General features: G+C 64.2%; 2 protein-coding genes across 2 annotated transcripts; both read left to right on the top strand.

Annotated features, from left to right (window-relative positions):
- Positions 1–307: 307 nt before the first annotated feature.
- On the top strand, positions 308–17481 carry AMPD2 (adenosine monophosphate deaminase 2). Its single transcript, XM_032710728.1, is given in 22 exon segments — positions 308–483; positions 2071–2201; positions 2852–2982; positions 3217–3285; positions 4226–4337; positions 4844–5030; positions 6519–6660; positions 6743–6832; positions 7683–7812; positions 9560–9755; positions 10336–10466; positions 11391–11554; positions 12685–12811; positions 13109–13272; positions 14491–14611; positions 16200–16373; position 16606; positions 16750–16784; positions 16940–17014; positions 17159–17171; positions 17174–17297; positions 17299–17481. Coding segments are annotated over 22 exon segments (2457 nt in total). The 5' UTR covers positions 308–413; the 3' UTR covers positions 17369–17481.
- A 1746-nt stretch (positions 17482–19227) lies between these two features.
- On the top strand, positions 19228–22351 carry LOC116798459 (glutathione S-transferase 2-like). The gene is given in 9 exon segments (XM_032710933.1): positions 19228–19278; positions 19858–19897; positions 19900–19932; positions 20295–20359; positions 20440–20521; positions 20599–20699; positions 21334–21429; positions 21500–21610; positions 22146–22351. Coding segments are annotated over 9 exon segments (660 nt in total). The 5' UTR covers positions 19228–19242; the 3' UTR covers positions 22242–22351.
- The last annotated feature ends 619 nt before the right edge of the window (positions 22352–22970 follow it).

The following is a 22970-nucleotide window of genomic DNA, read 5'->3' as shown; positions in this document are numbered from 1 at the left end:
GTCACAACTGTCCCCTCGGGGATGCCATGGCTGTCTGGGGGGGTCACGTCTGTCCCCACGAGGGCACACGCCTGTCCCCCGGGGGGGGTGGCGCTGTCCGGGGGGGCTCAGCCCCGCACCCCGATATCTCACAGCCCCGTCCGGCTCTCGACCCCCCCTCTCGCAGCTCCACAGCCGCAGCCGCAGCCACCTCCTTCCTCCTCCTCCTCCTCCTCCCGCCCCATCCTCCTCCCGCCCCATCCTCTTCCTCGCGCCGGTTTCCGGCCGGGCCCCGCCGGGGACTTTGCTCCATCCCCGCTCCCCCATCAATCATCAACCAGCGCCGGCCGCGGCCGCCGGACCCCCCGCGCCCCCTCCATCCCCCCCATCCTCATCCTCATCCTCACCCTCATCCCCCTCCTCCCCCCGCCGCCATGTCCTCCGCCCCCCCGGCCAAGTGTCCCTTCAAGAAGCGGGGCAGCCTCCAGACCCCCCTCCCCGCAGGTGAGACCCCCCCAAATCACCCCCTAACCTTCCTCCCGACCCCCCGAACCCCCCGACCCTCCGACCTCCCCCGGTGAGGCCGCGGCGGGGGGGACACGGCGGTGCCGGGGGGGTTTTGGGGGGTGGGGGGCAGGTATTTTTTGGGGGGGAAGGAGCAGGGATGGTGATTTTTTTTGGGGGGGGTGTCCCTCGCCGCGCGGTCTGGTGGGTTTGGGGGGGTGGCAGCGGTGCTGGGGGGTCCCTGTGTGCCCCCCCCCCCCGGCAGCGCCGCTGTGGCGCAGTGAGAGGGGAGGAGGAGGAGGAGGAGGAGGAGGAGGAAGGGGGGGGACCCGAAGGGGGGCGGGGGGATGGGCGGGGGGGGGCAGCTTCAGGGGCACCCCCGAGGTGGGCTCGGGGGGGGGTGCGGCGCTTTGGGGGGGCTCGGGGGGTCACCGCGGCCACCGAGGGTGGCACCCGCGGGCCCGGGGACGTGGCACGGGACGGGGGGAGGTGGCACTTCGGGGGGTCTTGGGGTCCCGGCGGGGGGTGACCCGGGGGGGTGGCACGGGGGGCTGAGGGGGCCCCGGGGGTTGTTACTCAGCTGTCACCGCTGCTGGCGGGGCTCAGGGGTGACCCACACGTGTCCCGGGGGGTGGCACAGGTGGATGGTGGCACTGCGGGGTTGTCACCAAGCTGGCACTGGGGCGGGGGGGGTGTCTCAGGTGCCACCAGGGCCGTCCCCAGCCACATGCCACCCCGCACGTGGGTGGCACGGGGCGTGCCCGGTGGCACGGGGCACCCCATCTGTCACCTGTGCTCCAGGTGTTACCGGGGCCACCCCTGCCCGGGGGGGAGGGACACCAGTGCCATCGCCGGGTGGCACAAGCCCCACACTGGGTGACACCGGGGGGAGTCTCCCCAGCCCCCCCTCACGTGGGGATGATGCCAGGACCCAAACGGGGGGGGGCTCCTTTGGGGGATCCCCCTTAGGCTGTACTGGGGGGTGTCTTATTGGTGGCCCCAGTTTAACCAGTAGGGCCTGATTTCCAGAGCCCCCCCCCACCCGGGAGGGGTCTGGGGTGGGTTTGAGGCGTGCACAGGGGGGTGTTGGCACACGGGGGTGGTCCCTGGGCACCCCCCCAACCCGGTGGGAGCAGGGGGTGCTGGCGGGGGGTGTTGGGGGTTGGGGGTGCCCAAAGCAGTTTGGGGGTGCCCTCCCATAGTGGGAAGGGTGGGGAAGGTGAAGGGTGGGCAGTGGGAGGACCCCCCCCTCCCGGGGCCTCCTGACCCCACCCCAAGCCCCTCCCTCACTGCTGCTCCTTCCCACCCCGCAGGGCTCCAGCAGCCCCCAGTGCCCAGGGAGGGGGGGCAGAGTGGGGGTCCCTCCTGCCCTGGAGCTGAGTTTCCCCCGGGGGGGTCCCTTCTGCCCTGGAGCTACTTTTCCCCCGGGGGGGCCCCGGGGGGGTTCCTCCTGCCCTGGAGCTCCGTTTCCCCCTCCCCCCCTTGGGAAGCACATCCCGGTTCCGTGTCGGGGGGGGGAGGGGCCGAGGAGCCCCCCCAGCCCCGGGGGGGTTCCTACCCCCCCGGCTGAGCCCCCCCTCTCTGCAGAGCTGCGGGGGGGGTCGGCAGCGCGGCCCCTGCAGTCGGCCCGGTCCCTGCCCGGGACCCCCCACCTCCTGAAGCACTTCCCGGTGGATCTGAGGACTTCCATGGACGGCAAATACAAGGAGATCGCCGAGGTGGGTCCTGGCACTGCCCCCCACGGCACGGGGGTCTCCCCTCCATCCTTCCCCTCCCACCCTCCCCCCACACCTCCCCCACCTGTCCTGCCTCCCCCTTCCCAGCCCAGCTCCAGGCGCTGAGACCGGGCACAGCTCATGGCAGGGACGGGCCTGGCACAGCTCATGGCACAGCTGAGACCGGACACAGCTCATGGCAGGGCTGAGACTGGGCACGGCTCATGGCAGGGGTGTCCCCAGAAGCTGTGGTGGCACTGGCACAGCTCGTGGCAGGGATGGCAGTGACAGCTGGTGACAGGGCTGTCCCCTGGAGCCGTGCTGGCCTTGGCAGGTCTGTCCCTGTCCCCCTTGGTGACAGGGCTGTCCCCAGGAGCTGTTCTGGCCCTGGCAGTGCCCCTGGCCGGGCTGTCCAAGCCCCTTGGTGACATTGGTGTCCCCAAGAGCTCTTCTGGCCCTGGTAGGGCTGTCCCTGTCCCTGTGGTGACAGTTCTGTCCCCAGGGGCTGTGGTGTCCCTGGTGTCCCTGTCCCTCTCCCTGTGGTGACACTGCTGTCCCCAGGAGCTGTGGTGTCCCTGTTGTGTCCCCGTGGTGACAGTGCTGTCCCCAGGGCTGTGCTGTCCCTGTCCCCGCGGTAACACTGCTGTCCCCAGGAGCTGTTCTGCCGCTCGCTGGCAGAGAACGAGATGCGGACGGCGCCGTACGAGTTCCCCGAGGAGAGCCCGATCGAGCAGCTGGAGGAGCGGCGGCAGCGCCTGGAGCGCCAGATCAGCCAGGACGTCAAGTGAGGGGGGGTCCCGGCCCGGGGGGGTGGGGGTGATGTCCCCGCGGGGGTGGGTGCTCCGCGCTGTGTCCCCTCCCCGTGGGTGTGTCGCTGGTGTCCCCTCCCTCCCCGTGAGCTCCTGGCCGGGTTCCGTGTGTGCTCTCGGGGGGTTTGTGGCATTAACGGGGTGTTTTCTCTCCCCGGCCCCCCCCGTCTCTGTGTCCCCCCCCTCCCCTCCCTCCCCTCCCCCGCCAGACTTGAGCCCGACATTTTGCTCAGAGCCAAACAGGACTTCCTGAAAATTGACAGTGCCGCCGACCTACAGTGAGTGTGCGGCCCGGGGACATCCCGGGGACACCCTGGGGACACCCCGGGGACACCCCCGGGGACGTGGGGGGCTCTGGGGACCCCCCGGACCCACCCCTGCCCCGCCCCCCTACCCAGAGCCCAGGGGTCCGTCCCCCCCCCTTGCTGGCACCGAGGGACCCCCACCTCGGGAGGGGTCAGGGGGAGCTGGGGTGACCCTAGCCCCCCACACTGGCCTGTCCCCCCCCGGGGTCCAGCTGTGTGTCCCCTCCCTCCTGTCTCCGCTTTGGGGTCGCGTCTGTCACGAGTTGGTTCGTCCTCTGTCCCTCTGTCCCCCCCACTGCTCGTTGTGCTCGGCGGGGCTGGGGGGCGGCTGGGGGGGGACACGGAGGGACATGGGGTGGGGACAGATGTGCACACTGGACATGGGGACACAGGGTGGGCACAGATGTGGCACTGGTCATGAGGACATGGGAAGGGGACATGTGTCACTGGACACTGGGATACTGGGATGGGGACAGATGTGGCACTAGACGTGGGGACACCAGGATGGGGACACACGTGTGACTGGACATGTGGCCATGGGATGGGGACACGTGTGTCACTGGGCGTGGGATGGGGACAAACCTGTCACTGGACGTGGGGACATGGGGGTGGGGTCAGACCCTGTCACTGGATACTGGGAGCACTGGGATGGGGACAGACCTGTCACTGGACACTGGGATGGGGACAGATGTGTCACTGGACACTGAGCTGGGGATAGACCTGTCACTGGACATGGGGACATCGGGATGGGGACACATGTGTGCCTGGATGTGGGGACATAGGATGGGGACAGACCCTGCCACGACACTGGGACACTGGGCTGGGGCCAGAGCTGTCCCTGGCTGTGGACTGGGGCCAGGCCTGTCCCTGTCCCACGCTGGGGACAGAGCCATCAGTGTCCCTGCCCCTGCAGGCTGTTCCAGGAGCAGGGCTCTGACCTGCTGGATCACGTCCCCAAGGAGCGCGAGGCGCTGCTGGAGCGGGAATTCCAGCGGGTCACCATCTCCGGGGAGGAGAAGTGCGGGGTGAGCCCCTCCCCGTGACCCCAAACCCCAAACCCACCCGGGGGGGTCTGTGGGGTGAGCCCCTCCCTGTGACCCCAAACCCCAAACCCACCCGGGAGGGGTCTGTGGGGTGAGCCCCTCCCCTCCCTGTGACCCCAAACCCACCCCAGGGGGGTCTGCAGGGTGAGCCCCTGTCCCTGTGACCCCAAACCCCAAACCCACCCGGGGGGGTCTGCAGGGTGAGCCCCTCCCAGTGACCCCAAACCCACCCGGGGGGGTTCTGCAGGGTGAGCCCCTCCCAGTGACCCCAAACCCACCCCAAGGGGGTTTGTGGGGTGAGCCCCTGTCCCTGTGACCCCAAACCCACCCCAAGGGGGTCTGCAGGGTGAGCCCCTCCCAGTGACCCCAAACCCACCCCAAGGGGGTCTGTGGGGTGAGCCCCTGTCCCCGTGACCCCAAACCCACCTGGGGGGGTCTGCAGGCCACGAACCCAGCCCGGGGTGTCCCCCCTCGCTATCCCCTCCCAGGTGCCCTTCACGGACCTGCTGGATGCTGCCAAGAGCGTGGTGAAGGCGCTGCTGCTGCGCCAGAAGTACATGGGGCTGTCGCTGCAGAGCTTCTGCCGCACCACGGCCCGGTTCCTGCGGGAATTCTCCGGGAAAAACCCCGACAACCGCGCCCATGACGACCCCCCCGAGACCCCCGTGGCTGCTGGTGAGGGTCGAAGGAGTTTGGGGGGGTCTTGGAGAAGGTTTTGAGGGTTTTGGAGGAGTTTTGGGAGTTTTGGAGGAGTTTGTCACGTCACGCACGTCATGGCTGGGCTTCGCGAACGAAGATTTGGGAAGGCACTATCCACATTTGCTACAGGCACGCTGGTGGCTTATGAGGCCAATACGTGACAGACATATCCGATTGCAAAAGGCACAGCAGAAGGAGGAGTTTGTAGGGTTTTGAGTTTTGGAGGAGTTTTTTTTTTTTTTTTTTTGGGTTTTGGGTTTTGGAGGAGGTTTCGGGGTGCTCTGGGATAATGCAGAGCTCCCTGAGAAGCCCCTCAGCACCCCCGTGGCTGCTGGTGAGGGCAGGGAGGGGGGCTCGGGGCTAGGGGCGGGGCTGGAGGAGTTTGTGGGGTTTGGGAGGAGTTTTAGGTGTTTTGGCAGAGGTTTTGGGGTGCTCTGGGGTGGTGTGGTGCTCCCTGAGAAGCCCCTCGACACCCCCGTGGCAGCAGGTGGGTGCAGGGAGGGGGTCTTGGTGCTGGGATGGGGGGCTGGAGGAGTTTGTGGGGTTTGGGAGTTTCTGGAGGAGTTTTGGGAGTGTTTGGAGAGGGTTTTGGGAGTGTTTGGAGGAGGTTTTGGGGTTTTGGAGGAGGTTTTGGGGTACCCTGGGGGATGTTGGGTGGCTCCTGGCTTTGCCTGTAGGTGTCCCCTGGTTTTGTGGGTCCACCTGTTCTTGTGGGGGTCTGCGAGGGTCCCTTCGCTCTCATGGGGGGGCTTTGGGGGTCCCTCTGTTCTTTTGGGGGGCCATGGGGGTCCCTCTGCTCTTTTGAGGGGGCTGGGAGGGTCCCCTTGATCTTTTTGGGGGATGTTGGGGGGTCTCTGGGTGCAGATGCCTCCGTGCATTGGGGGTCCGCCTGATCTTGCAGAGGGGTTGTGGGGGGTCTTTGGGGGTCCTCCTGCTCTTTTAGGGGGCTCTGAGGGTCCCTTTGGCCTTTTTGGGGTGCTGGGGGGATCTGTGCAGGGATCTTGGGTGCAGGGATCCCCCTGCTCTCTGTGTGGTGCTGACAGGGAGCTGTGGGGTGCCCCCGTGTTTTGGAGTGCTGTGGGGGGTCTGTGGGGTGCCCCCGTGTTTTAGGGTTCTGTGGGATGACAGGGAGGGTCTGTGAGGTGCCCCCATGTTTTGGGGTACTATGGGATGACAGGGGGGTCTGTGGGGTGCCCCTGTGTTTTGGGGCGCTGTGGGGGAGCTGTGGGGTGATGGGGAGGGTCTGTGAGGTGCCCCCATGTTTTGGGGTGCTGTGGGGGAGCTGTGGGGTGATGGGGAGGGTCTGTGGGGTGCCCCCATGTTTTGGGGTGCTGTGGGGTGACGGGGGTGTTGTGTGGAGTGCCCCCATGTTTTGGGGTGCTGTGGGGTGACGGGGGCGGTTCTGTGGGGTGCCCCCGTGTTTTGGGGTGCTGTGGGGTGACGGGGGGGGGTCTGTGGCCGCAGATGCCCCCGTGCACCCCCCCTTTGCTGAGCGACACCCCTACGAGACGTGGGACCCCCGGGAGATGCCCGAGGACCTGGGCTACGGGCTGCGCATGGTGGACGGGGTCGTGCACGTCTACACCAGCCAGGACCCCACGGACAAGTGAGGCCGGGGGGTTTGGGGGTCCTACTCGGCCCTGGGGGGGTCAGGGCTGTGGGACCCCCAGCTGTGTGTGTCTCCCCAGGAGCACTGAGCTGGACCTGCCCTACCCCGACCTGCAGGAGTTCATCGCTGACATGAACTTCCTCATGGCCCTCATCATCAACGGGCCCATGTGAGGGCAAGGGGGGCACGGGGGCAAAGGGGGGCACTGGGGGGCACGGGTGGGGCATAAATGGGGACAGCAGGGGGACAGGGGTGGGACACCAGGGGGATGCCAGGGGGGGCATAATTGGGGCAACAAGGAGACACCAGGGGGGCATAAATGGGGACACGGGGGGGTCAGAGGTGGGGACAACAGGGGAACACCAGGGGGGTGTAAATGGGGACACCAGGGGGGCATAAATGGGGACCGGGGGGGTCAGAGGGTGGGGACACCAGGGGGGCATAAAGGGAACATCGGGGGAGCATAAATGGGGACACAAGAGGGATGTAAATGGGGACACCAGGGGGGCATAAGTGGGGACAACAGGGGAGCATAAATGGGGACAAGTGGGAGACACCGGGGGGCATAAATGGGGACACCGGGGGGTCAGAGGTGGGGACACCAGGGGATCATAAATGGGAACACCAGGGGGTCATAAATGGGGACACCAGGGGGGCATAAATGGGGACACCAGGGGGGCATAAATGGGGACACAAGGGGGATGTAAATGGGGACACCAGGGGGTCACCAGGGAGGCATAAATGGAGACATCAGGAGGTCTGGGCTGGGAACAGGGACAGCAGGGCTTTGGGGATGGGGACACCAGGGTGTTGGGGATGGGGACAGAGAGAGGGACAGAGCCTTGGGTGGGGACAGAACCTCAGGAACAGCCCCGAGGACAGGGGGTGGCTGCTCTGTCCCCCACACCCACCCCTGGCACCATGTCCCCTCATCCTGGTGGGCACTGACCTTTCTGGGCGGGATGTTCTCCCTCCCCAGCCCCAAACTGACCCCCCCTCCCCAAATTAAATCTGGGCAGCAAATCCTTCTGCTACCGGCGGCTGCAGTACCTGAGCAGCAAGTTCCAGATGCACGTGCTGCTCAACGAGATGAAGGAGCTGGCGGCCCAGAAGAAGGTTCCCCACCGGGACTTCTACAACATCCGCAAGGTACCCGTGTGTGTGGAGTTGTTTGGAGTTGGTTTCTTGTCAAGTTTCCTTAGATTACAGCGAAAACTTCTCTCCCCCTTTGGGCAAAGAAAAAAAAAATAGAAATTGAAAGACTTGAAATCAACTGAGTTATAATGAAATATATGTATTTACATATATCGCAGTTATATACAGTTATAATATTACGTATATAGAGAGGAGAATCGTAAATAACCCTCCTGAAAGGGAAAGGGAAAAGGGACAAAAACACAAAAGAAATTCAAAGTAGGTATGTATAATCAATAAAGAATTATTGAATTAGCAAAAGAAAATCTTATTATTCTGCTTGAGATAGTAGAGTTAGTACCATCAGTACTTTTTGCTTTTAAGGTTTTCGAGGCCTCACTTCTTCACATGAGCAGGGTTGGCAGTGGAGAACTTGTGTTTTCAGATTCACCAGAAGAGAAGGAGGCAGAGCCTTCTCTTTCCTTCTTATTTATACCTCTGCTTACGTAAAGAACAGCATGGAATACTGGGAACACAGGGCACTTCCCTGCTTACGGGCTGGTCTCCAGGAAGGCCTAGACTGAAAGTATCACACTGCGGGGGGGTGTCCTGGTTCATCCTGGGGGTCCAGGGAGGCTCCGGGGGTCCCCCTGGGCTGATGATTCCAAAAAATCCAGTGTAAAGGGCTGCTCAGAGACTTTTGGATCCGTGAGCAGCAAAGGTGTTTATTATTGTCAGCACCAGGAGCAGGCTGGGTCACACCACAGAGAACTGCTCAAAGGGTTCCCACAGACCCAGGGGGTTTGTACACCCTTCAGAGGTGATTAAATGCAGAGGTCAATAATTACCACAAGCCCAGTTTGGAGGCAGGGACTGGAATGGTTTATTGGATTCACAACTTCATCTATAAAGGGTTCATGGTTTACATGTTCAACAGGGGCCTTGCATATTCATGGTATTAAAATTGGGGGGTTTCACAAAGATGAGGTGAGGGGAAAACCCAGGTTAACACATCTGGGGTTCTCAGGAATCACCTGGTGGGGAAAACCCTACTTTGGGGGATTTACAGGGGGGAACAGGTAACACAGAGGGAGAGATAAAACACCAAGGGGTTTCTGCACGGGTTTGATGAGATCAGGGCATGGTTTCTCCAGGATTGGGCAGGACATTCTGAACTCGTGACACCCATGGATCCTTGTCTGGACTTTAGATTGAGGTTTTTCCCCAGTCTCTGTCAGCCCGAGGCTTTGTTTAAACTTTGCAGTTTTTCTCATATCCAGTTTTTGGAATCCAACAATTAAATACATATTCATGTGATTACAACATCTGTCTTTACATATCAATAACAGGAGGAGTGTAGGTGGAGCTTGGGGCAGTGCTTCTCTTTGGCACTCAGTTCTGGGGGTACGTCCTGTCCTTCATCACGGGTCTGGGGTCTCTCACTCCTCTTCATCACCGTGACCCTTTTACCTCTCCTTGGTTCTTAACCAGCTTGGAGAAAGCCCTGGCTCCAGGCCTATTCCTCCTGTTCCAATGTCCACCTTATCTTCCTGTATCCTCATTTATCACCCCCAGGCCTGTTGACAATCGCCTCTAACACTCTTCTAAGTTTTGGTCCAACGAGCAGAACAGCACAAACTCCAGCGACACAAACCCAGGAGATGTCGAGGGGCTCTTTGCAGACCCCAGGCTCTCTCAGTGAACTCTTTGGGGTCTCACTGAGGTGGACACCCCCCAGCCATGCCCACGCCTCGCCCGCAGGGTGGACACCCACATCCACGCCTCGTCCTGCATGAACCAGAAGCACCTCCTGCGCTTCATCAAGAGGGCCATGAAGAGGCACCTGGACGAGATCGTGCACGTGGAGCAGGGCAAGGAGCAGACGCTCAAGGAGGTCTTCGAGACCATGAACCTCACGGCCTACGACCTCAGCGTGGACACCCTGGACGTGCACGCGGGTACAGGGGACACCCACCCGGGGGGAGTGGGAAGGGGGCTTGGCCAGGGGGGGCTCTGGGGAAGCTCTGCTCTGGGTGGGGGGTGGTCTCAGGTCGCACCTCACACCCGTGTGCCCCTTCTGGGACTGGGGGTATCTCCAGGGGTGCTGGAGGGCTCTGGGTGTGGTGGGTGGTCTCAGATCCCACCCCACACCTGTGTACCCCTTCCGGGACCAGGAGGATCTCCAGGGGTGAAGGGTTGGGGCTCTGGATGTGGTGGGGTGGTCTCAGATCCCACCCCACACCCGTGTCCACCCTTCCAGGACCAGGGGGATCTCCAGGGGCGCTGAAGGGGGGGGGCTCTGGAGGAGCCCTGCTCTGGGTGGGGGGGTGGTCTCAGGTCCCACCTCACACCCATGTGCCCCTTCTGGGACCGGGGGGATCTCCAGGGGTGCTGTGGGGGCTCCGGGGAAGCCCCGCTGTGTGTGGGGGGTGTGGGGTGGTCTCAACTGTGTGTGGGGGGTGTGGGGTGGTCTCAGCCGTGGGTGGGGGGATGGGGGGTGGTCTCAGCTGCCCCCCGTGTGTCCCCCCCACCCCCAGGACCGCAACACCTTCCACCGGTTCGACAAGTTCAACGCCAAGTACAACCCGATCGGGGAGTCCATCCTGCGCGAGATCTTCATCAAGACCGACAACCGCGTGGCCGGGAAGTACTTCGCCCACATCATCAAGGTGACACTGCCACCCCTGCCCCTGTGCTGGCGGCAGTGCCACCCGTGTCCCTTCCCCTGGGGCTGAGGGACGGTGACCACATGTCCTTCCCAACAGTGCCACCCATGTTCCCTCCCTGGTGGCCCTGGGGTGACAGTGGCCGTGTCTCCCCTCAGGCAGTGCCACCCGTGTCCCTCCTTGGTGGCTGAGGGGTGACGGTGGACACGTGTCCCCCCCAGCAATGCACGTGTCCCTGTCCCGGTGGCCAAGGGGTGATGGTGGCCCCGTGTCCCCCCCATGTCCCCTCTCTGGTGGCTGAGGGGTGATGGTGGCCCCGTGTCCCCCCCGTGTCCCTTCTCTGGTGGCTGAGGGGTGACAGTGGACACATTCCCCCCCAGCAACACCACCCATGTCCCTGTCTGGTGTCTCGGGGTGACAGTGCCCATGTCCCTGCCATGTCCCCCCCCGTGGCCAGGAGGTGACAGTACCCTGTGTCCATGTCCCCCCAGTGCCCCCTCAATGTCCCCCCCGTGGCTGGAGATGACAGTGCCCGTGTCCCCCAGTGTCCCCCCCACGGCCAGGGGTCACAGTGCCCTGTGTCCCCTCAGTGTTCCCCACATGTCCCCCCCATGGCCAGGGGGTGACAGTGCCCGTGTCCCCCAGTTGTCTCCTCCCTGGTGGCCGAGTGTGATGGTGCCTGTGTCCCCCAGTGTCCCCCTGTGGACAGAGGTGACAGTGCCTGTGTCCCCCAGTGTCCCCACCATGGCTGGGTGTGATGGTGCCCTGTCTCCCAATGTCCCCTCCACGGCCAGGAGGTGACGTTGCCCATGTCCCTCCATGTCCAGGGGTGACAGTGCCCATGTCCCCGCCGTGCTGTGGGTTAAGTGGCCATGTCCCCCAGTGTCCCCCCCATGGCCAGGAGGTGAGGGTGCCCGTGTCCCGCAGGAGGTGATGGCAGACCTGGAGGAGAGCAAGTACCAGAACGCGGAGCTGCGCCTCTCCATCTACGGGCGCTCGCGGGACGAGTGGGCCAAGCTGGCGCGGTGGGCGGTGCAGCACCGCGTGCACTCCAACAACGTGCGCTGGCTCGTGCAGGTGCCGCGCCTCTTGTGAGTGGGGGGACCCCCAGGGATGGGCACTGCCCCCTGCCCAGCTCCCCGTTCCTGCCCCCCACCCTGCCCCACTGCCCCATTCCTGCTCCCCACCCTGCTCCACTGCCCCGCTCCTGCCCTCCCACCCTGCCCCAACTGCCACATTCCTGCCCCCACTGCCCCATTCCTGCCCTCCCACCTGCCCCACTGCCCCATTCCTGCCCCACTCGGCCCCATTCCTGCCCTCCCACCCTGCCCCACTGCCCCATCTGCCCCACTGCCCCATTCCTGCCCTCCCACCCTGCCGCACTGCCCAATCCTGCCCCCACCCTGCCCCACTGCCCCATTCCTGCCTCCCACCCTGCTCCACTGCCCCGCTCCTGTGTTCCTACCCTGCCCCACTGCCCTGCTCCTGCCCCCCACCCTGCCCCACTGCCCCATTCCTGCATTCCCACCCTGCCCCATTCCTACCCCCCACCCTGCCCCACCTGCCCCATTCCTACCCCCAGTTCCCGCCCCTCCCGTTCTCTGCTCACCCAATCCCATCCCCAATTCCCATTCAGCCCCATTTGCCCGTTCCAATCCCCAATTCTCCAGTTCCCCCCGCCCCAGTTCCCTCCCCAGTTCCCCCATTCCTCCAATCCCATCCCCAATTCCCATATCCAGCCTCATTTGCCCGCTCCCATCCCCAATTCCCTTGTTCCCATTCCCTACTTGCCCATTCCCATCCTAAATTCCCACTCTACCCCCATTTGCTCATTCCTGTCCCCCAGTTCCCCCAGCCCCAATTCCCTCCCCAGTTCCCCCATTCCTCCAATCCCATCCCCAATTCCCATTCAGCCCCATTTGCCTATTCCAATCCCCACATCCCTCGTTCCCATTCCCTACTTGCCCGTTCCCATCCTGAATTCCCACTCTGCCCCCATTTGCTCATTCCCATCCCCAATTCCCCAGTTCCCCCAGCCCCAATTCCCTCCCCAGTTCCCTCATTCCTCCAATCCCATCCCCAATTCCCATTCAGCCCATTTGCCCGCTCCCATCCCCGATTTCCCCGTTCCCAGCCCCTGTTCCTCCATCCCATCCCAAATCCCCGCTGGCCGGGCCGTGGCCGGGGGTGGTCCCAGCCATTCCCGTTCCCGTTCCCACAGTGACGTGTACCGCACCAAGGGGCAGTTGGCCAACTTCCAGGAGATGCTGGAGAACATCTTCCTGCCCCTCTACGAGGCCACGCTGCACCCGGCCCAGCACCCGGAGCTGCACCTCTTCCTGGAGCACGTGAGTCCTGCCCGGGGGGCCGGGGACCCCCAGCCCAGGGGAGGGTGTCACCCCCAGCCCAGGGGAGGATGTTACACCAGCCCAGGGGAGAGTGTCACCCCAGCCCCAGGGGAGGGAGGGTCACCCCAGCCCAGGGGAGGGAGGGTCGCCCCCAGCCCCAGGGGAGGGAGGGTCACCCCCAGCCCAGGGGAGAGTGTTACCCCCAGCCCAGGGGAGGGAGGGTCACCCCAGCCTGGGGGGAGGGTCACCCCCAGCCCCAAGGGAGGTCCCCCCATCCCGGGTGCCCCGTGCCCGCAGGTGGACGGGTTCGACAGCGTGGACGACGAGTCCAAGCCAGAGCATCACATCTTCAACCTGGACAGCCCCCTGCCCGGGCAGTGGGTGGAGGAGGACAACCCGCCCTACTCCTACTACCTGTACTACATGTACGCCAACATGACCGTGCTCAACCACCTGCGCAGGTGAGGCACCCCCTGGGGCACCCACTGACACCCACTGACACCCACTGACACCCACCCACACACTGACACCCACTGACACCCACCCACACACTGACACCCACTGACACACACCCACACACTGACACCCACTGACACACACCCACACACTGGCATCCACTGACACCCACTGACACCCACTGACACCCACTGACACCCACTGACACCCACCCACACACTGACACCCACTGACACCCACCCACACACTGACACCCACTGACACCCACTGACACCCACTGACACCCACTGACACCCACCCACCCACTGACACCCACTGACACCCACTGACACCCACCCACACACTGACACCCACCCACCCACTGACACCCACTGACACCCACTGACACCCACTGACACCCACTGACACCCACTGACACACACCCACACACTGACACCCACTGACACCCACTGACACCCACTGACACCCACTGACACCCACCCACCCACTGACACCCACTGACACCCACTGACACACGCTGACACCCACCCACACACTGACACCCCACTGACACCACCACCCACTGACATCCACTGACACCCACTGACACCCATTGACGTCCACTGACACCCACCCACACACTGACACCCACTGACACCCAACCCACCCACTGACACCACAGGGGCACCCACTGACACCCACCCACCCACTGACCCCCGGGGGCACCCACAGACCCCCTGGGGCACCCCTCAGCACTGACAGCACACCCACAGGCACCCCTGACACCCCATGGACACCCTCAGCGCCCACGACACCCCACAGACACCCCTCAGCACCCACAAGACACCCCTCAGCACCCACAGACACCCCTCATGTCCCACAGACACCCCTCAGCACCCACAGACACCCCTATACCCCACAGACACCCCCTCATACCCCACAAACACCCCTCGGCTCTCCTCCACAGACCTCCTGTTTATGGTTTGGGATCCCTTCATTCCTCCCCCTCCCCACTGTTTCGGGTCCCTTCGTTGCCCCCCCATGGACACCCCGCTGTTTTGGGGTCCCTCCATTCCACCCACTGTTTTGGGGTCCCTTCATTCCCCCCTACTGTTTTGGGGTCCCTTCATTCCCCCCCACTGTTTTGGGGTCCCTCCATCCCCCCTGCTGTTTTCGGGTCCCTCCATCCCCCCTGCTGTTTTGGGGTCCCTCCATCCCCCCTGCTGACGCTCCCCCTGTCTCAGGAAGAGGGGCTTCCACACGTTCGTGCTGCGGCCGCACTGCGGCGAGGCCGGGCCCGTCCACCACCTGGTGTCGGGGTTCATGGTGTCCGAGAACATCTCCCACGGGCTCCTGCTGCGCAAGGTGAGCTGGGAGTGGCACGGGGGGCACGGGGGGCATGGGGTGCCCGAGGGCTTGGAGCTCTGTGTGGGGTTTAATGGAGCTGTGTCATCCTGGAGTGTGGTGGGGATGGAGCTGCATCCCGTGGGGATCCCGTCACCAGGGGTGTCCCCAGGGATCAGTGTGGGCCCAGAGAGTGGTGGGGATGGAGCTGCATCCAGTTGGGATCTGGTCACCAGGGGTGTCCCCAGGGATCAGTGTGGGCCCAGTCCTGTTCAGTGTCTTTATTGATGATCTGGGTGAGGGGATCGAGTGAACTATCAGCAAATTTGCAGATGACACCAAGCTGGAGGAGGTTGATCTGCTGAAGGCAGGAGGGCTCTGCAGAGGGACCTGGCCAAGCTGGATCCATGGGCTGATTCCAAGAGGATGAGGTTCAAGCAGGCCAAGGGCCGGGTCCTGCACTTTGGCCACAAGAAGCCCCGTCAGCCCCCCGGGCTGGGCCCAGAGTGTCTGGAGAGCAGGCAGGCAGAAAGGGAGCTGGGAGTGTGGATGGACAGGAAGCTGAACAGGAGGCAGAGTGTGCCCAGGTGGCCAAGAGGTCAATGGATCCTGGCCTGGATCAGGAACTGTGGCAGCAGGAGCAGGGCAGTGATTGTTGGCCTGGACTGAGCGCTGGTGAGGCCACCCCTGGAGTGTTTGTGTCCAGTTCTGGGCCCTCAGCTCAGGAAGGACATGGAGGGGCTGGAGCAGGTCCAGAGAAGAGCAACGAGGCTGGGGAAGGGACTGGAGCACAAGTGCTGTGAGGAGAGGCTGAGGGAGCTGGGGCTGTTCAGCCTGGAGAAGAGGAGGCTCAGGGGAGACCTCCTCACTCTCTGCAGCTCCCTGACAGGAGGGGGGAGCCAGGGGGGGTTGGGCTCTTCTTCCAGGAAGCAGCAGTAGGACAAGAGGGCCTTGAGCTGTGCCAGGGGAGGTTTAGGTTGGACATGGGGAAGAAGTTCTTTCCCGAGAGAGTGCTCAGCCCTTGGAATGGGCTGCCCAGGGAGGGGTGGATTCTCCGTCCCTGGAGGTGTTTAAGTACAGACTGGATGTGCATCAGTGCCATGGGCTGGGAACCACGGCAGGTTGGATCAAGGGTTGGACTTGATGATCTCGGAGGTCTGACTCGGCTGGTTCTCTGATTCCCTGATTTTCTTTGACATCAGACAGTTACCTTCTCACACTTTGTGTTCCTGAGTTTCTCTGTCTTTCCAGGGCAGGAGGTTTCAGCAGGGCCGTCCTGCCTGGGACGTGCACCTGGACCCAAATAATGGGATATATTGGAGTTAAAACAAGAGAGAGGGCCCAGAACCCCTGGAAAGGCTCCATTGGGGCAGTTCTGAGGGTGGTTTTTGGGGCAAGAGTGGTTTTTTAGGTTGGACGTACCCACTAGATACGTAAATCAGCTAAAGACATAAAAGTGTGTGAATTCTGGGTGTGGGTGTGAGCCTTTGTGCTCCCTGCACCTGAAAGCTTTCCTTGAAGAGCTGCTCTCTCCCTTAGCTGTACTAACACCATCTGGGGAGTTTTTTCTCCCATTTTGGACGTCTCCTGACCCCCGTGTGCCCCCCAGGCCCCCGTGCTGCAGTACCTGTACTACCTGGCCCAGATCGGCATCGCCATGTCCCCCCTGAGCAACAACAGCCTGTTCCTGAGCTACCACCGCAACCCCCTCCCCGAGTACCTGTCCCGGGGCCTCATGGTGTCCCTGTCCACCGACGACCCCCTGCAGTTCCACTTCACCAAGGTGGGCCTCTGGGGAGGGGGGCACTGGCCACAGACACCCTGGGGTGGGCACCGGGGGGAGCAGCCCCAGAGGGCTGGGGGGGGCAAGGGGGGGAGGAGGTGGGACCCCCATCCAGGGGGGTGGGAGGGAGTTGAGGGGGGTCTGTGGGTGGGATCGGGGGGGTGTCTGGGGGATGTCCATGGGTGGGTGGACCTGAGGGGTGTCCGTGGGGTGTCCCTGGGTGGTCTCTGAGGGTCCCTGGGTGGTCTCTGAGGGGTTTCTGAGTGTGGAAGCTCAGATCCTGTGGGGTGTCCTGGGTGGTCTCTGCAAGGTCTCTGAGGGTCCATGGGGTGTCCTTCGGTGGTCTCTGCGGGGTCTCTGAGGGTCCCTGTTCCAGAGCCCCTGATGGAGGAGTACAGCATCGCCTCCCAGGTGTGGAAGCTCAGCTCCTGTGGGGTGTCAGGGGTCCCTGGGGTGTCCCTGGGTGGTCTCTCAGGGTCCCCGGGGTGTCCCCGGGTGGTCTCTGCGGGGTCTCTGAGGTCCCTGTTGCAGGAGCCCCTGATGGAGGAGTACAGCATCGCACCCAGGTGTGGAAGCTCAGCTCCTGTGACATGTGTGAGCTGGCCCGGAACAGTGTCCTCATGAGCGGCTTCTCCCACAAGGTGATGCCCTTTCCCGCGTCCCCCTTCCCAAGTCCCACATTCCCATCCTCCATCCCTCCATCCTCATCCCCTCCCCATGCCCCCATTCCCCCCCCCCCCATGGTGCCAGGCCCCCCTCCCCCAACCCCGTGGGTGCCCCCTCAGGTGAAGAGTTACTGGCGGGCCCCAACTACCAGCGGGAGGGGCGGAGGGGACCGACATATCCGCCGGACCAAACGTGCCCGACATCCGCGTTGGGATATCGCTTCGAGACGCTGTGCCAGGAGCTCACCTGCTCACCCAGGCGCTGCAGGGGGCGAGCTGGAGCCCATCCAGGAGGAGGGGGGCATCACCATCGCCCTGGGCACGCACTGAGACCCCCCAGAGACCCCCAGGACCCTGCGGGACCGCCCGACACCCCCAATAGCCCCAGGGCTCTGCCGCCGTTCCCCCACCCGGGGCACTGCAGGGGGCAGAGCTGGAGCCCACCCAGGGGGAGGGGGCATCACCACCACCCTGGACACACGCTGAGACCCCCAGCGACCCCCCCAGGGCCCCCCGGACATCCCGATGCCCCCAGGTCTCTGCAGTTCCCCCCACCCACAGGGGTTGAGCTGGAGCCCACCCGGGGGAGGGGGCATCACCATCACCCTGGGTACCCCCTGAGACCCCCGAGGACCCCCATGAACCCCACCCCACGAGACCCACCAATCCCCCCAGGGCTCCGGTGCCATCCCCCCCACCCGCTCCCGCCGCTTGTCCCGGTGCCGCCGAGGGGGGACATGGTTTGTTGGGTCCTCATCATTTCTGTCTGGTTTGGTGCATTTTTTGGGTCTTGTTTTGTCATTTTTGGGGTCTTTTTTGGGTCTTTTCTGGGTTTTTTTACTGGTGTTCTTTGCTGGGTTGGGCCTGCCAGGTTTGGTGGCACCAGGTTTGGTGGCACCAGGAGGTGACATGGGGACAGAGTTTGTGGATCCTCTCCATTCTGACTCGTTTTGGTCATTTTGGAGGGCTTTTTTTGATCTTTTTTTTTTTGTCTTTTCCTACCTTTTACAACCAGTGTCCCCTCCCTGGGTTTGTGGCACCAGGAGGTGACACAGGGACAGAGTTTGTTGGGTCTTCTCCATTCATCTGGTTTTGGTCATTTTTGGGGTCTTTTTTTGGTTGTACTCTGGTTTTTACCAGGTGTTTCCTCACTGGGTTGGGTTGGGCCCTGCCAGGTTTGGTGGCACCAGGGACCACAGTTTGTTGGGATCCTCTGTTTCGTCTCATTTTGGCCTTTTTTTGATCCTCCTTTGGCCTTTTCCTGCCTTTTTAATCTGTGTCTCCTCACTGGGTTGGGCCTTGGTGGCACCAGCAGGTGACACAGGGGGGTCCTGCTTACCCCCCATGGTGGAGACACAGTGACAGGTCAGGGGGCCCTGCTGGGGGGTGTGGGGGCAGTGTGGGGTCCCAGCCCACCCTCCCAGCTCCTGACCCTCCTTGACCCCCCCACCCCCTCTCCGTCCACTCTCCCCCCCCAGGGGACTTGGGGACAAGCCCAGGGGGCTCCTTGGGGACCCCAACACGGGATCCCTGCCCCTTCCCACGGGGGGACACGTTAGGGGGGACACGGGGGGTGGTGCTGGGGGGGGATCCCTCCTCACCCCCCCGGGGCTGAAGGCAAAGGGGACACGGTGACCTGTCCCTGGGCTCCCTTTTCCCAGGATTTGTGGCCTGGATGAGGCTTCTCCCGTCCCTGGGGGGGCAATCACCCCCCCATCCCTGCGACCCCCCCGCAGCCGCAGCTGCTCCCGGGAAAACCTGAAAACCGACCAGAAACGGTTCAACCCAAACAAAAACCGTTCAACCCAAACAAAAAACCGTTCAAACCCAAACAAAAACCGTTCAACTCAACCCCCGCCCCCGCCCCCAGCATGGAAAATAAAGTATTTAAGTACAACGCTGGAATTTCCCTGGGGGGAGGGAGGAACTGGGCGAGGGGCTGAGGACGGGGGCGCGGGGGGGGGGGGACTGTGTCCCCTCGGGGGGTGGGTTTGGGGGTCCCCGAGGCCGGGGGGGTTCAGGGAGGGGTGTGGGGCCGGGTCAGGGCAGGGGGGGCGGTGCCAGCGCTGGCGGGGCGACCTGGCACTGCGGGAGGGGAGGGGCAGGGGAGGGGGCAGGGGGAGGGCCCCCTATCCCCGTGCCCAGTCTGTCCGTGTGCCCAGTCTGTCCCAGGGCCGGTCTCCAGCGCCGCACTTGGGGGCACCATGGTGGTGACACTGGGATACTGGGACATCCGGGGGGTGAGTGGGGTCGGGGGGGGCACGGGGGGGTGGACACTGGCGTACTGGGACATCCTGGGGGTGAGTGGGGCGGGGGGAACACGGGGAGGGGCGTTCCGGGGGTCTCAGGGGGGCTGGGGTGGGAGGTCCGGGGGTCCCGGCGGGGGTGCTGGTGGTGTGGGAGCGCCGGGGATCCCGGGGGAGGTATTCGGGGGTTCTAGAGAGCATAGAGGGGGGGGGGGTTGAGGGGTCCTGGGGGCCCCAGAGTGGTCTGGCGGTGCCGGGGGTCCCAGGGTTGGTCGTGTGGGAGTGCTGGAGGTCCCAGGCGGGTGCTGGGGGTCCTGGGGTGGGTGGTGGTGGGTTCTTAGTCTCCCAGGGTGTGTGTTGAGGGGTTCTGGGGGTTTCAGGATGGGTGCTGGGGGGGTGCTGGGTGTCCCAGGGTGGGGGGGTTGGTTCTGGGGGTCCCAGCAAAGTGTGGGAGTGCCGGGGGTCCCGGGGGCGTTGGTGGTGCTGGAGGTCCCCGGGGGGTTTTGGGGGTCCTGGGGGGCACAGGGGGTTTGTGGGGGTGCCAAAGGTGGGCGCTGTGTGTGTGTCCCCCAGCTGGCCCACGCCATCCGCCTGTTGCTGGAGTACACGGAGACCCCTACCAAGAGCGCCAGTACTGCGCTGGCCCAGGTGGGTGGGGCTGGGACCCCCCCAAACCCCTCCAACCCCCCGGGACCCCTCCCCTGCTCTGTGCCATGCTCAAAACCCGCTGGGGCGGGGGGAAGGAACGCCCCGTTTCCAGCCTGTCCTTCTTCCTCCCCGCTCCTCACCCCATCCTGCAGCTCGGGGGGGGCACCCCCACCTCCTCCCTCCCCCAAATCGGCCTTTGGCCCCTCTCGGGGGCAACGTCCTCCCCGATCGGCCCGGGGCGTGCCGGGGTCGGGGGGGGCACACGCAGCTCCTGGGGCAGAGCGGGACCCCCCTATGGGCAAGGGGGGGGTCTGGGGGAGCCCCCCGCCCCCTAATTGCTCTGCCCTACCCCCCCCCCCCAGCCCCCGATTTCGACCCGAGCGATTGGACCAACGAGAAGGAGAAACTGGGGCTCGACTTCCCCAACGTAGGTGATGGAGGGGGGGGGGCGTGGGGGGCGCAGGGGGGGTCACCGGGGCTGACCCCCCCCCTCCGGGCCCCCCCCAGCTGCCGTATCTCATCGACGGCCCCACCAAGCTGACCCAGAGCAACGCGATCCTGCGCTACCTCGCCCGCAAGCACGACCTGTGTGAGTGGGGGGCCGGGGGGGTCCCCGGGGGGCTCTTTTTGGGGGGCGGGGGTGTGTGACACCTCCCGGTGCCGCAGGCGGGCAGACGGAGCAGGAGAAGCAGCGCGTGGATCTGATGGAAAACCAGGTCATGGATTTCAGGATGGGCTTCATCCGGCTCTGCTACAGCCCCGACTTCGTGAGTACCCCCGGGGGAGGGGGCACGGGGGGATGAACCCCCCAAACGCCGGGACTGTCCCCCCCACGTGGGACAAGGGACTGAGCCACTACCGTGGGGGGGTCTGTTGGGGTGCCCCCTTTGCCCCCATTCCCTCCTCATCCCCCCACTCCCTCATTCCCATTCCCAACTCCCCCATTCTCATCCCCCATTCTCCCATTCCCCCCATCTCCCATTCCCCAATTCCCCTGTTCTCATCCCCACTCCCTTTCCCACTCCCAATTCCCACATTCTTATCCCCATTCCCATATTCCTTCCCATTTGCCCATTCCCATTCTCAGTTTCCCCTGTTCTCATCCCCAGTTCCCATCCCCATTCCCCATTCCCATCACCCTTTCCCCCATTCCCACTCCCCACTCTCTGCCCAGGGGTGCTGCCCATGTTCTGGGGGGTCTGGTGGATGTTCTGGGGGGTCTGGTGGATGTTCTGGGGGTCTGGGATGTTCTGTGGGGTCTGGGGGTGTTCTGGGGGGGTCTGGGGTGTTCTGGGGGTCTGGGGATGTTCTGTGGGGTCTGGGGGTGTTCTGGGGGGTCTGGTGGATGTTCTGGGGGGGTCTGGGGTGTGTTGCAGCCCCCCCAACCCTCCCCCCCTACAGGAGAAGCTGAAGCCAGGGTACCTGGAGCAGCTTCCCAAGAAGCTCCAGGAGTTCTCGCGCTTCCTGGGCTCCCGGCCCTGGTTTGCGTGGGACAAGGTGAGTTGAGGGGGCTCTGGGGGGATGTTTTGGGGGTCCCTGTAGGGTCTGACCCTCCCTGCCCCCCCAGCTGACCTTCGTGGACTTCCTGGCCTACGATGTGCTGGACCAGCACCGCATGTTTGTGCCCGACAGCCCCGAATTCCAGGGAAACCTGGGCCGCTTCCTGCAGCGCTTCGAGGTGAGGGGGGACAGGGGCAGCCTGGGGACAGCCCGGGGCACCCCAGTGTCCCCAGTGCCCCCATCCCAGACACCCCAGTGTCCCTGTCCCCATTGCTGACACCCCCTGGTGCCCCCATCCCAGACACCTTGGTGTCCCCACCACTGACCCTCTGGTGTCCCCAACCCCCAGTGTCCCCAGCCCTGACCCTGTGGTGACCCTGTCCCCTATTCCTGACACCCCTGTGTCCCCATCCCCATCCCCTACACTCTGGTGTCCCTGTCCCCATCTGTCCCTATCCCCATTCCTGACCCCCTGGTGTCCCCACCACTGACACCCCAGTGGTCCCACTCCTGTCCCCACCTGTCCCTGTCCCCTTTGTCCCCATCCCTCTCCCCACGTGTCCCTGGTGTTCCCAGCCCTGTCCCGTGTCCCTATCGCTTTCCCGCACATGTCCCTGTCCCCAGGGTCCCCCCATATCCCCTCCAGTCCCTGCTGTCCCACAGGGTCCCCCCCCAGTCCCTGCTGTCCTCAGTGTCCCCCCGTGTCCCCCCAGGCCCTGCCCAAGGTCTCCTCCTACATGAGCTCCGGTCGCTTCATGAAGACACCCATTTTCTGGGCGCCGGCCAAGTGGTGCAGCACCAAGGACTGAGGGGGGACCCCCCCGTGCCCCCAGCTCACCCCCCTGCCCCCCAACTCACCCTCGTGCCCCCCAGCTCACCCCCCCAGTAAACCGTGGGGGCCTCCCCCTTGTCCAGCTGATTTGTGGGTTCACTGTAGGACTGCGGGACCCCCCGTTTGTGGGTAACCCCTGGGTGGGGGGGGGCTGTTGGACCCTCCTGGAGCCTGGGCTGGGGGGGGGGCATTCTCTCTGCACCCCCAGGATAAGGGGGACCCCTTATCTGTGCACCCCAGCATAATGAGACCCCTCCTGAGGGAGTTGAAAGGGGGACCCCCCACAGCTTGAGGGGGGGGGCACAGAGGGATTCGTGGCCCCCTCGTGGAGTTTGGGGGTCCCAGAGCCGCCAGGACAAGGGGGTCTCGTGGGGATGGGGGGGTTGCAGAGCCCCCCAGATAAAGGGGACCTCCATGGGGAAGGGGGTCACACAGCCCCCTGTTAAGGGGGATCCCATGGAATCTGGCGGGGGGGGTCGCAGAGCCCAGGACAAGGGGGTCCCACGGGGATGGGGAATCCCAGAGCCCGCTGCTAAGGGGGTCTCCATGGAATTTAGGGGTCCCATGGGGATGGGCAGTCACAGAGCCCCCTGTTCAGGGGGACCCCGTGGGGGGGGGGGGGTGGTCGCAGAGCCCCCCGGACAAAGGGGGGGGGTCCTGCTGGACCCGAGTCCCTCCCGCGCGTCCCCCTCAACCCAGCAAGCCC

Source organism: Chiroxiphia lanceolata, chromosome 25 (genome assembly GCF_009829145.1).
Source record: "Chiroxiphia lanceolata isolate bChiLan1 chromosome 25, bChiLan1.pri, whole genome shotgun sequence".
Classification (NCBI taxonomy): Eukaryota; Metazoa; Chordata; class Aves; order Passeriformes; family Pipridae; genus Chiroxiphia; species Chiroxiphia lanceolata.
Note: the sequence above shows the minus strand (reverse complement) of the source record. Positions and strands in the feature narration are given on the sequence as shown.